The sequence below is a fragment of the Hesperophylax consimilis genome, chromosome 23, assembly GCF_061612785.1.
Source record: "Hesperophylax consimilis isolate HC1 chromosome 23, BYU_Hcon_1.0, whole genome shotgun sequence".
Classification (NCBI taxonomy): domain Eukaryota; kingdom Metazoa; phylum Arthropoda; class Insecta; order Trichoptera; family Limnephilidae; genus Hesperophylax; species Hesperophylax consimilis.
Window position 1 is genome coordinate 2384243 of NC_142858.1, and position 14403 is coordinate 2398645.

A 14403-nucleotide genomic window follows, 5' to 3' on the forward strand; every position below is an offset into this window, starting at 1 on the left:
TTTGTTTTGTGGTCACAGAAAGTAGATTAATTATGTAAATAATTTGTTTAGTAGTTACTTTAAAAAATCACAATTTACACATAACATTACAGAATTGATAAAATAATTAACTCAAACGCTGTTAAGTTTCTTCTTAAGTGTGAGGATTTTTTGATGCATTTTTAGCTCTGTCGCTTTTTGATGTATAGAGACTGGATTGTAAAATTGCAAAGTAATCAATTTGCTTAGAATATGTGTGAATAAGGTCCAGAAATAAAATAAATAGTGTGCCCTTAAATAAATTATTAGGGAACAGTGCAACTGAGGCAAAGCTATTTTTCTACATGTTGTATCTTGGTGTATGTATATAATGATAATATAGTATATTATATTATTTTCAATTTGTCAATGCAGATATTATCTTATGAATATTTTAAAAAAAACCCTTGACGTATGATTTTAAATACAATGCATAAAATATGTTTTATTTTTGGCACGAGATTTCTACACATTGCTTTGTGTTTATAAATGATTTTAATTTTATTATTGGATGTCAAATTTTTATTATTATATTTTTGTATTATATTAATTTTATGCTGAAACTCTGAAGGTGCCAATTTTAGTTATTCTTATGTATTTTGATCTTTAAAAAAATTGTATTTATTGAATGAATTAATTATTACTGGACATTTTGATTCACATTGCAACAATTCCATAGAAATTGTTAATAGTTATTCAGCAAAACCTAACACAAGTCAAGATCAGTGGCGGCTCATGACTTTTGGATGTACTAGAGTGCTAATATTAAACAAATTGTCATTATTTATGTTATTATAGCCAAAATCGTATTTTTTTTCGAAAATTCGGTTTTTTGTATGAAGATCTTCTTGAAATTGGTGCGGTTCATGGCCAAACTTAAATTTCCTGAAAATCTACACACAAAAAATAGAATTTTCTAAAAAAAAATAAAAAATCGTTTTGGACTAAACAACGTCTTCAACAAACTTAGCACTCTTATCACACTCAAAAGTCACGAGCCGCCACTGGTAAACCTAAAGAACCGATTTGTTTTCAAATTAGTTATTCATCAAATTCATTTTTTAAATTGTTTTTTTAAGGTATTTTTTTAAACCCATTTATTGTTTGTAAGTTAATACATATTCATACTTATAACCAAACCCTTGGCAGGTTTTGCATATAAGTACATTAATTTTTAGTCCGAGAATTAACCCTTGCACTCCTTTATTTTCCACATTAATAATCACAATTTTCTATGAAACAGCAAAAGTCTGCTAAAACTATTTTACATGTTGGTTATCAGTTGCACATCGCATCTTGAATATTCAGGAATCATTTTGATTTATTTTACCTCAAATATGGTCAGCCTACTAAAATTGTAAGTGATACATGCAGGATACTCTGGAATTCATGTGTCACAAAGTCAGCCTTTCTGTTTCAATTTAAACGCAACATTTTAATCATTATAAACACTGTGCGATTGTTGCTGCATTTATTTTCAATTTTTTTTTATATATGAAAAAGAAGATTCCTTTCGCTTTCTTTTAATCTTATTGTTAGAGCGTCGTTGAGCTCAAGAAATATATTTTTCAAAGTAACAAAAGAGTCGTAAGGGTTAAAGGATTCAATTATTTCAATAATATTATGTTGTTAAGTGTATGTATTAAATTAATTTAAAAGTTTATTAGTTCTTAAGAAATATGATATTATTATGTATGTTTTTTCATAAACTATATTCCAGTACCACGGAAATATTTTATTTCTTAAACCACAATAATACCCTATATTATTGACAGCTTGTCTACACATTCAACGATAAAAATCACCGGAGGTGGACCAAAGTAGTCTATGGAAAATTGCTGAAACAATGATTTTATGAGAATCGGGAAATTTTAATTTTGTAGAATTTCCTTACATAAATCTGATTTATTTTATGTTCTGTGTTAGCAATTTGTAATCTTTAAAACTTGCATACTTTATCTACAAGTACTACAGATCCAATCAATATAACTTTTTTATTGCTGTGGATAAATAATGATTTTTGCAATTTTCAAAATAAATCACTCAGTTTTATTGTCACATAAAATTATTTGCAAAGCAATTTTCTTCAAGAACGTCGATATATTTATGAAATTTGTTGGATATGTATACGGTAAAAAACGCTTACAAGATTCCCACAGAAGTTCTCAAACCTAACGAACTTTGATTTTTCAATCTTTTGAACTGAAATTTTTAAAAATACCTAATCACCTAAATCTTTTTCGACACTGCCAAGATTAAAGCGTTTTTTAAATTTATTTTTATTGTTTTATTTCTTGCTACATTGCAATCCTGAGTTATAAAACTCATTTTGGGACGGGAGAAATTTACAAAACGTAAGTGGGGGGGGAATAAAAATTATACACATTTTATGTTCTGTTTTCAAAATCAGATTATTTAAAAAAGTAAACCACTATTTATTTTTTTTTGCAATATATGGATAACTTCAAGTAAGTAAATAAGTAATTTATTGCTGACCGTATACATAAAACATACATTTATGCAATTACTCGTGTTCTTTTGAAAAGTATAGATAACCTGCCATTCCATAAATTTTCATTGTAAATTAGTTGCAGTAGGCTAAATGATAAGAAAGGTCATCTAGATACTTATAGTTTTTTTTCTTGTGTACTCGGTGAACTCCATTATCATATAAAAGTTATACGTTACAAAGTCATGACATGAAATCTGTTTTATTTATCAATGAAATAAGAGTTTTGTACAGTGTACTACACAACTCATATTAGGAATCCACAGTAAACTCGAATGCACTGATAGAAGGTGCTCCGATATTTCCGTGGTGACACAATGAGGTCAAAACAATAAAGGGGAATGCAATTTGCATGACAATCTTCCGCACTGGACAAATCAGGTGTGTCCAAGTTTACAAAGCACACAAACACATTGCATTTACTTAGTGTGTGCTAATAATTTACAAACATATGTACAACCAATGACATTATTAGACAAATATATTTTTAGAGTTTTAAATATTTTTCTTCCTAGAATGTCAAGTATGTGGCACTGCTAAGTGCTAAGTAGCTTCTCCAGAATAATAATCTGAGTTTCCAAAATAATTTATTTTTTTCTGATTACCAACATAATTACTACAAAATTTTTTTATATCAACTTCTCACAAAAAAGTGTCTCTCTTTAGGGATTCTGTGTGGAGAGTGTATTTCAGGAGAAGAGGAAGTAAACCCTGGTCTCGAAGAGGCCTGTATTATAGAAATGATAAAACACAAGCTAGCAAGTAGTTATTTCACATTCCTGCAGAAAAAGTCAATCAGCATTTAGCGCGTCTGCCGTCTGTACACTGGCTCAGAAGGGATAAATTATTCATGTGAGCACCTACCGTTGACCAGTAGAATAAACACAGCAATTCCAATTAGGATTTTGTACATAGGTATGTATATTGCTATCCAAATGTTCCAACAAGAAAAGGGAAGCTATAACTGATTGACCATTTTTGGCAGTCAATAGATTTTTCAGGTATCTAGGGTTTTTTTTAGAGGTGGCTAACGAAAATGGAAGGGTGCAGTTCCAATTTGTACAAGATCAGCAGTTGTACATGCCAGATATAAGCTTAACTCTGGCTTCAGTTACGGCTATACTCAAGACGTCAATGGAAGATTTGTGATGATTGCTTCTGTAGAAGGTGAGACATTATTTCGAATCTTTTTAATGAAAATCGGATTTGATTGTAACATTCAATGGGTGAAGAAATTTATCTCTCTGTTTCGAATTTGGAAGACTTTGAAAACAACAAATGTAATGAAGGTGGCGGACATATGATTGGTGATGCCTGAACGTATGTAGTATTTAGAGATGATTTGCAGATGAACCGCTATCAAAAGATCATAGGAAGTACACAAGTAAGCATTTTATTGACTTCTAAACAACCTTTAATCTCCATCTAGAACGATATCTTTAAGTGTTATGCAATTTTAGCCATCCTGATGCAGTATGGAATGTATATACATTTGCATTCTGGCAATTTTGTTCAGCATTTTATTCCCCCTTGGTTTCTGCATGTTCCAGAAGCTGAGTAAGCTAGAGACTGAGTATGCTAGTACCAACTAGTCACTCCAGTTCTATCTTGTCTTAAGGTCAAAACGGTTATTAAAAAAGGCATTCAAAGTTAAATTGTGAATCGGTGAAATCGATTTTCCATTCACTGAAACATTATTAATGTTTTTCGATTTTTTGTATTTCTTTGGCATTCACTATGTAACAATTTCTAGACATTTTTTGTTTTTAATGAGTTTTATTAATTCACAATGTACATTTGTTACGTATAAATTTTTATAAAATTAGCGACCGGTTTCGACACGTCCGTGTCATTAACTAGCTATGTTTTAAATAGCTAGTTAATGACACGGACGTGTCGAAACCGGTCGCTAATTTTATAAAAATTTATACGTAACAAATGTACATTGTGAATTAATAAAACTCATTAAAAACAAAAAATGTTTTTCGAGTTCTATACCACATCTTATCACAAAAATTAGCTTTTTGTACCGATATATTTTTTTTGTTTTAATTTTAAAATTTACTAAAAATTGAGGATACGACATATACCACCAATGATGTGGCAAAATGTAATTGAAATACATATAGGTGTTTAAATAAAAAAGCATGATTAATTTTTTAAAATAAAAATATAAGATAAGAGGATAACATTTTTTTAATTACGAATTTAATTTTTAAGCAGATGTCTGCCCACTGGCTGGATTGGTAGAGGCCGGTAAAGGGATACCCTTTTACATGTTCAGCTGGAATCTCTTTGCCTTGTATCACAGTGGGAGGGATCAATTCACACTCTCACTCCTGGATACGACCCCAATGTTTCTACCCAACCCTCACACTTTTTTCCTTCTCAGAACATCCTCTTCTCCCTATCCTTAAAAATACCATCCACACAGCATCCCCAAAGATGACCTATGGGGGAAATCATTATCCTCAGGGTCTCATGTGTGGAGTTAAAGTAAAAATGTTATAAACCTGGAAGTTCAAATTTTTTCACAAAAATCAACAATGCAAGTAAATAAAATTGAATCAACTAAACTCCTTTTCTCTAAAAGTTATTGCTATCAACATGATACTTATAATAATAATAGATTGTTTTATTTCCATTTTTTGGAAGAGCAAAATTTCCTTTATTATAATAATATATTTATGAAAACTGTAATGACATTTAAATACAGTTTAATTAACCACTGAATTGAAAAACTGATATGAGTTTGTTATGGGCGTGTCAGTGTGCCCCAAAGTAAGCTAATTTTTTTCATTAGACATTTAAACATTTTCAAACATCGAAATTCTTTCTTGAATAGATCATCAAAATTGCATTGGCCTGTCTGCGACCAAGAAGTGTGTAGGTTTGTGTTGTGACATCAGATCTCTTTAAAATCAGTCATACCTACTATAGATCACACTTTGTGGGATTATTTGTTTTTTTTTTCAATTAAATTATTTTTTTTCTTTTCAAAAACATTTATTTTTAAAGATAATATTGCTTTATCAAACACTGGTCAATATTTTGAATGCCGGGCTCCCGCGACCTAATACTCCATATCATATCATATGCTAGATGTGTATTTTGCATGCGGGCTGCTGTACACCGACTTGAAACTATTTTCGTAATAAATTACTTGTTTTTTTGCATATTTTTGTATATTGTACCGCCTTACCAGATATATATTAATAAAAAAATGTGTACACCTATGTCTATTACAAGTGGTTTCCAAAGAATAGCTAATTATATTCAGAGATATGATTTTTTCTCCCTCATTCCATACACAAAAGTTGAAGAAATATAAAAATATTATTATGGTTTTATTGAACTACGTTTTTACCTTGATTTTCATCTTTGTAGTTTGATCTTAAAATTTTTGTCTTGTGGTGCTTTTTTTGTGGTATGTATCTAATATATTATATTGGAATTGTAAAACAATAGTATTCTATGGTTTAATCTTAGACACAAATAATTTTTTCACTTGTGGCGCTTATTTTGCGATTACATATCAAATATTTCAGAAAGATGTAGACGACATTTTAGTTCTAAATATGTGTCAATGTCAGACCATGGAAAAAGTTTGCGACACACTGATCTGGCTCTTCAATTCTTCTCTGATTATAAATTCATGATAAAAACACTATTGTTGCAATATGTATATTATATCAAAATAACACCTCTTATTGAAAAACCCTGTATATATACAGGGTTTTCCAATAAGAGGTGTTATTTTGAATAGCCTGCTATTTCGGTAGATCTTACTTTTGAAGCTATCATTTTTTGACATTTGACAAGTAGAAACTACGTCATTAATAAAAATGGAAAAATACACGCTTCAACAACGCATTGAAATTATTAAAATTCACTTGAGTGAATCAAATGCAAATCATCTTGAGTGATGAGGCCCATTTCCACCTCTGTGGCTTCGTCAACAAGCAAAATTGTCGCATCTGGGGCTCGGGAAACCCAAGAGTTATTGTTGAAAAGCCTCTCTATCCTCAACGTGTGACTGTTTGGTGCGGTTTATAGTCCGGCGGAGTCATTGGACCTTACTTTTTCGAAAATGAGGCTGGAGCAACAGTTACGGTGAATGGATTGCGCTATCGAGAGATGGTTAATGATTTTTTATGGCCGGAATTGGATGGTATTGATCTGGACAGCGTTTACGTTCAACAAGACGGCGCTACGTGCCACACAAGCAACGAAACCATTGAATATCAAAATAACACCTCTTATTGGAATATATACAAATGTCAATGAAGTAGTTTAGTTGATACTAATACCAAACACTAGTATCAGCATCTAGCATCAGTTCTTTTCACCGCTGTTAGAATGAAAAATTTATTGATAACTAGCTGACTTGAACCCAGCCTTGCTGGGGGTTATCTTTAGGAGATAGACATATACCATCTCAGACTTTTCGGTGGGCCTTTTTAAGATGTACAATTCTGTAGTACATTTTTTTGATGTATCTCATAAGGTTTGGGCAGCGTTACCAATGTAAGCACCCGAAAATATATATTTTACGACTTGATTACAAATCTACTTTTCTCTACTTTCTATAAGTATTAAATGCATGTATTATATATATTTACCTTTCGGAAGACATTCTCTAAGTGCTAGTGAAAACCCTATCAAAATCCGTTACGTAGTTTAGAAGAACTATGCGCACAAACAGACAGACGCGAATAGCGACTTTATTTTATACTATTTAGATGTGGTAAACTTAACACAATGGTGTTTGTCAGATTAGTCATAGTCACACAATAGGAAGAATGTCATTGGAGATGGATTGGAGAGATACAATAAAAAATCTGAATTTAATTTGAAAAAATATTATATTTTCATTAGTATAATACATAAATATATTTAGACATTTTGAAGCGCAATTTACATGGCAGGATTCGTAAATGAAAACAAACATACATGCTTAAGAAATGTCTTGTAATCTTTGATATTTATTATTATTTAACAGATTCTTCTCTTTTTTTTAACCAAAAAATGAATAGTAAAATCAATAAATTGTGACCTTCGTAAATATTATGTTAAAAGTTATAAGTCGAAATAATTTCTGTTGTAAAAAATATAATTACATAAAGATTATTCAGTTTTGTGCTTGGTCTTTTATTTTATTATAGATAACGAAAATATCTAAATTAAATGAATATTGAAACTATATTACTTACTACGTTTTGCATTTTATTAAATTAACACATTGTTGATAAGGAAGGAACAGTAATAAAATGTTTAACTCAATAAGCTACATACAAAACAATATACAATGTATATGACATTGACATTTAATAAATTCAAGATAGCAACAACTGATTAAAATTAACCAATAAATAATTATGTTTATTTATATTTGGTGCAAAATTTTCCATTCCTTTAGCTGACACCAGCAAATATGCAAAAGCTGTAATAATAAATTAGAGAAAAATAAATAATATAAAGTTTTACAAAAAGTCTGACAATAAAAAAACACATTAAAAAGTCACAATAGGATTTCGCTTAAAATAAGTGTGTTGAAGCGATACATTCACCACAATACATTTTTTTTAAATATTTAAAAAATATTAAGTAAATAAAAAATTGTGAATTTTACTCATTGGTGAAGAAACCCTTGAAAAAATATAAAATTATTTGTGAAGTTCTGTAAATTACCTCTGAAGATAAATATTTAAATTTATGATGCACAACAAATAGGTACAAAAATAATAATAACCTTACGACCAGTTTACAATAAATGTTAATATATAAAATCTTACTGTATTACGTATAAGCAAGAGTAAAATAGGGAGACTTTCAGCCGCATATAATAAGAATAGTTACAACTGATCTACAATATGTATATTACTATATATGAAGCTTAAAAAATACTTGACAAACTTATGTGTAAAAAGTACAACTAAATAAATAAAATAAAAATACAGTTCATCACTTAATAGCTCTTTGTTTTCCGTTAAGTTAAAAAAACTGTGAAGATATGTGACCGTAAAAGTGGTAAAAAAATACACCGTAATTTGTAATAATGAATCATCACTATGTGAAAAAGTCGCTCATTTAATAAATAACTAATTCGCCAAACGAACGCAGTTAATTCAATTGTTAGTTCAATTTGTTACGCAGCCATAACATAAAAATCTTTAACCCTTCAACTCGGAGCCAAATTAATCATCTTTTTTATATTGAATAGGTGTGATGCAATTGAGTGATAGATTGCAAGGGAATGTTTAAAAAATATTTTCAGTTACAAAAAAAAAGATTACTGTTAAAGAATGTGAAAAAAATTCTGAAAAACATAATAAGTCAAACTTAAAATGACTGTTCGATAATTTGATACAATTTATGTTCATATTCTTAGTCACATTAAATCTATTTATCTATGAAATTTATAAATATATAGTTGCAGACCAACCATAGCAAATAGTCATCATCCAGTAAAGTCAAGAAACATTTTGTAATATAGGTAACTTTTACATAAGAAATTGGATCAGTGATTTTATGAATATATCAAATACGTAATCATATCTATTCAATAATAAATAATCTATAAACCCATATATGATCACGTGCCTGAGATAGGACTTATCATTATCTCTGCATTGGGGTTTTAAGTGCCAGTTATACCAAGCAGATAATATTATTATAAATAGGTTCTTAATAATGTTCCCTCAAAGAATATTGGAAATGATATTGAGAGAAATAGTATTGAATTCGTTGTTCAGCTAAGGACTAATTTTTTATAGAAAAACTCATTATTCTTTAAAAATAAAAAATTTGCGGTCAAGAAAATAAAAAGTATGAATAATAATTTCAAACTATACATCATAATTATGTCGCATCAATCTGATCTTAATACTCTTTCCTAAAATGTAATAGCTAGAATTGTTAAAAATAAAGATACTAACAAAATAACATTAATTACAATACTAGTGTAAAATGAATAATTTATAGCAACAAAAAAAAACAATATAAATTTCTGACTCTCCAAAACATAATGAAATATATTTGTAAGTTTACAAATGATTTCAATGATTTTGCAAAATAGGTACTACACACATTTTTTTCGATCACAGAAAGATGTACAAAAAAAAACATTGAATTGTTAATCTTGATACCACATAACAAATTGTGTAAATATTTACTAATGCATAATAATAATTAGTTACTATCATTATTTTTGTAAAACAAATTTAGACTTTACCAAACGTATCATGTATATACACCTTTTTTCTGTAAATCCTTTTTGTGAGAAACAATCGCAAAACAAAAACTATCATAACAGCAAAATAAATATACAGCAACACAAAAAGAGTTGAATCAAAAGATGAGGTAGTGGGAGCAACGCCAGTTGGATTTATCTGCTCCACGCCGTAGATATGTTTAAGATATAATAATACTTGTTTAAAATCCCAGGAGCCCAAGGCATCACGACACTTGGGGCAGTTCTCTGCCGTAGGGAACTGCTTCTTGGGGTGCATCGGGTCCTCGGTCTCGTCTCCGGCGAGCCGATGGTTCACCTCATTGTGCGCCGTCCACAGCCAGATGATGGCTCCGTCAGTTTCAGCAACCGCTTTGAACCGTTCGGCTGCTAGCTTTTGGAAGTGCTGTGAGCAGTCTGTGCATCCAAAAAAGTATTTGACATAGTCATATATCGCTTTTAAAACCTCCGACGCATCGGTGGTCTGCCTGTTATTGGCGTTCACAGTCAACACGTGGAACATGGTCCACAAGCCGCAGGTAAAGCCGCGGAACTGGGGGGTGCTTCCTTTGCAGCCGATGTAGGTGGGCAATGTTGAGTGCACGGGAGAGTAGGTAACCTCCAGCTCATTGACCGTCTTCGCAAATCGCTCTCCGGTCCACAGAGCTTTGTCATTCAAAACTTTATCATTCAATTCGCTGAAAAATAACTTACCATTAGCAGAAAATGGAAAATACTTAGCCACCACACTTAGATAATTCTTCAATGCCAATAAGGACTCTCCAGAAATATGTTTGATCCTTGGAATCTCATGGGACAGGGTGTATCGCAGAGCAGTCTCCAGGTCTGCTTGGTAGACAACATCCCCCGTGAGCAGCTCTTGTTTGGATGCATTTCCGGAACTCTTTGGAACGGCAATGGAGTTATCAGGATCATCGTCAAAGTCATTAAGATCAATAATGCCTTTAAAATTGCTGGACTGCATGTGCGTGATGATTGCCTTTCGATAAGTGATTCTTGTGGTGTCTTTAGGGCTAAGAGTTTTGGTTATTAAATCTCTACTCACGACCACAAGGCTCGGAGAAATTGTAATATCTAGACTTTTAGCCAAAAGCGAAGTGTCAGATGTTTTTCTGACTGCGATTCCAAATACAAAATTAAGGTCGAGAATGACTTGGGAAGCCATTGTGGAATTTTCTGATTCGATTATGAGAAACACGGCCTTCACGTTGGCCGGCATATCTGTCCACACTTGACCCAGAGTTTCATAGTTCTGTGAGCTCAGAAGAGGCCATCCCAAACCTCTTCCTTCCACTTGTTCTTGTTGCAATTTCGTCACTAGACTCTTTTGAAGACTTTCGAGAGAGTTAATGGGAACTATGTCATCTCCTAGTTTACCAAGGCCTCCTTTGAATTTCTGATGGAAAAACTTCAGTGTAGGATAGTGTAGTATTTCGTATTCCCTACAAATACCTGTGTTTTCATCAGCTGCGCAGTCGATGGCGCCCAGGACCACGATGGGACTCCACTGATGAACATCGGCAGCGAAGGACTTCCAGAAGGGAGCAAACCTCTTGCAGTGCCCGCACCAGCTGTTGTAAAATTCCACAAAGTTGGCTTTCGGTTTATTCAAAACCTGTTTGGCAAAGTTTTCATTGGTAAGAATCTGTATCTTGTCACTGGCCGAGTACAGGCCTTGGATCGAGGGATCTACAAGTTTGGTTTCATCGATTGCTCCATTTCTGACAGATGAGATGCCGAACAATACGATCAGGAAAAGATACAACTTTATATTTCTCATGTTTTGAATTGGAAACATTTCACTTGTGTTTTGCAAAACACCACATAGTTTGTATCATAAGAAATAGTAAATCCTTTTAGATTCAATTTCTTCGGAGTTTTTTTTAAATTCCAACCGAACTTTTTCTGTCATGAACTCAGCAAACCGCGACAGATAGCCGAGAAACATCAATCAAAATAGTTATATTCAACGGTACACTTTCTACCGAAACTGAATGAATGTTTACTGAATAATGTGTTCCCCTCCTCCTAGCCGCGGGGAAGTATTTTTAGTACCTGCAGTAAAAATGAAACACGTCCGTTAATTGACTATACCCAATATATAACTTATTGTACATGAACTATTATGAATACATTCATAAATAATCTGCGACAACGTATGACGTTGACTTTAAAAATCTTGATTTGCTTTTCCTTCAGCCCTTTCTCCCTCTTGCGTCAATTTTTGCAACTTTTCACTAATGATACCATAACACAAAAACTTTATTCTCCATTTATTGGGTAAAAAAATAATAAAACATGAGATTTGAAGGGACGATGAAACTTGAAATCTCCTTTCAATAAACATATTACATGATTTGTGTTTACATCTTTCAACCACTTTTCGTGGTCTTAGAGTTATTATGGTGTCTGCTTTTTGGATGTTTATTACCTAAAGGAAAAAAGTGTTCCGGATGGTACACTTTTTTCGTGGGCGTATTACTTTTTAGATATTTGGTAGGATAAATCAGAAGACGTAATTATTATTGCATCACTTTAGGAGCAGACCCACTTCCATCATGACATGCTGCAGAAGATAGTGTGATGTAAAATATTATTATCACTATTTGCACACAGATTGCATCATAAACAAGAAATACGGCTTCACTTTATTGTGTCAAAGTATAATTTAGAATGCAAAAACCGACACTTTTTATCATAGAATTTAACAATTCATCAAATTTCAAAGTCAAAAATCGTGTTCTGTGAAAGTTCTATTCAAGTTCTGTTATTGACAAAATATTGTGAAACAACCGGCCGGTGATGAAATAATAACAGAACTTGAATTGTAACTTTGAAATTTGATGAATTTATTTCTTAGAATCAGCGAACGGAAGCAGATAAATGTGGTGCTGGAGAAAAATGCTTAGTATTTCATGGACAGTCAGATTCTTGAATGAGTCATTCTGGCTACAGCATAATATTTTAAGATGCGTTGAATATGTTGCTCGCCAAACCTAGGAATGCAACTTGGAGAAACCCAATGTAACTGAGCTGAAGGCAAGACAATCAGAGGAAGATAACAAATGCGATGGAGTAACCAAATATCACAGGCATTCCTTACGTCGGTGTCCTTGGCTGTCCACGCAGCGCAAAACTATGAGGGGTGGAGGAGCCTCGTCTACCGGAGAAATTTGATTAGGGTTCACGATCCGCAGCAATGAGGAACCGATTTATGAAGAATAACATGAGAAAAGGTCATGTTTACTGTAGCAAAAAGTGCTTATATCTTTTCCCTACTTCATGGGAATGATTCTAAATTATGGTATTCTATGGACCATAGAGAAAAAGCTTTTTTTGCATAGACACGGATAGAGTTTGAATAGAAATCTTACATTTTTCTCAACGGCTAATGTAATAGGTTCACATAAAAACTTGACTTCAAAGTTATCATCATAAATTATTATCACCAAAGGTGGTCCTTATTAGATTTTTGACTCACAAATTCTAAACTAATATTGGAATTTGGAATACATAATATTATGCTACGTATACATCAACTTATGGGAAAGAAACGAAGCAACCGCAAATGGGGCGTAACGCCGCTTGCAGTTGATTCGTTCCTTTCCCGTAATTCGTGGTACGGTTCGCGTTTCGGTTTGCAAATGTATACGTACCCGTACGCTGAGCAAGAGTCGGTATAACTGAAGAGTATCTATAATATATAACGTAAATGTGACAACATTGGAAATGACTCAAAGTGGTTGAGAATATTTTCTAGAAGTGAACAGCGCTATACAAATTATCCCATTATTATTTGAATTATTAGTAATGCAGCGGTCTATCCTCTCCGCTTTACCCCATTTGAAATTGGTATGATATTTAGTGACCACTGACTGACGGCCCGGTATTGTGGAACTCTCAATTCATAACTAGAACAGTTTTATTTTCTTTTGGTAATCTTCTTTTTGAAAAAGGTGTTTTTATATACCCACTTCCAATGAGTTAGGACCGCGAGAGATCGGTGGATGAAGAAAATTTAACATTAGTACGATATTACTCTTAGGATGGGTTGTTTCAACAATTCATCAAATTTCAACAATTCATCAAATTTCAACGATTCATCAAATTTTAACAATTCATCAAAATTTCAACAATTCATCAAATTTCAACAATTCATCAAATTTCAACAATTCATCAAATTTCAACGTTCATTTTCAAGTTCTATGAAAGATTTTTTCAAGTTCTGTTTTATTTCAGATCTGTCAAGTAACTAGCCTATTATCAGAGACCTAGTAATGCTATATAAGATAATCCACTATTTTATTGATAGCCCATACCTTTTACAAAATATTCATTTCAGATGTCCACTCGATCTCCGGACACATTTTATATTCCCAAGAGCAATATTAATTATCTTGAAAATGTATTTGTAAGAAGAATCTGTAGCACCTAATAGATTATGCACAAATATCGATGTGTTCAATACGAGCCTCGCAGGATTCATAGCATTCCTAAGAGAGTAGCGTTCGATCGTTGCGGGAAACTTAGTAGTGTAGTGTGTGTATTGTTTTTGTATGGGTTGAATCTGTAGTCTTTTTATTTTTATTTTTTTTGGAGATTTTCCTTTTCTACTAGTTAGTAT

At 32.1% G+C, this 14403-nt stretch overlaps 1 protein-coding gene across 1 annotated transcript; it reads right to left on the reverse strand.

Annotated features, from left to right (window-relative positions):
* Positions 1-7667: 7667 nt before the first annotated feature.
* On the reverse strand, positions 7668-11998 carry Qsox1 (Quiescin sulfhydryl oxidase 1). Its single transcript, XM_089646193.1, has one exon. It carries the CDS (start codon positions 11575-11577, stop codon positions 9751-9753), a length of 1827 nt encoding a protein of 608 aa, XP_089502319.1. The 5' UTR covers positions 11578-11998; the 3' UTR covers positions 7668-9750.
* Positions 11999-14403: the final 2405 nt, after the last annotated feature.

Coding starts and splice junctions, on each gene's coding strand:
- Qsox1 (XM_089646193.1), bottom strand. CDS start 11,577: ATGTTTCCAATTCAAAACATGAGAAATATAAAGTTGTATCTTTTCCTG.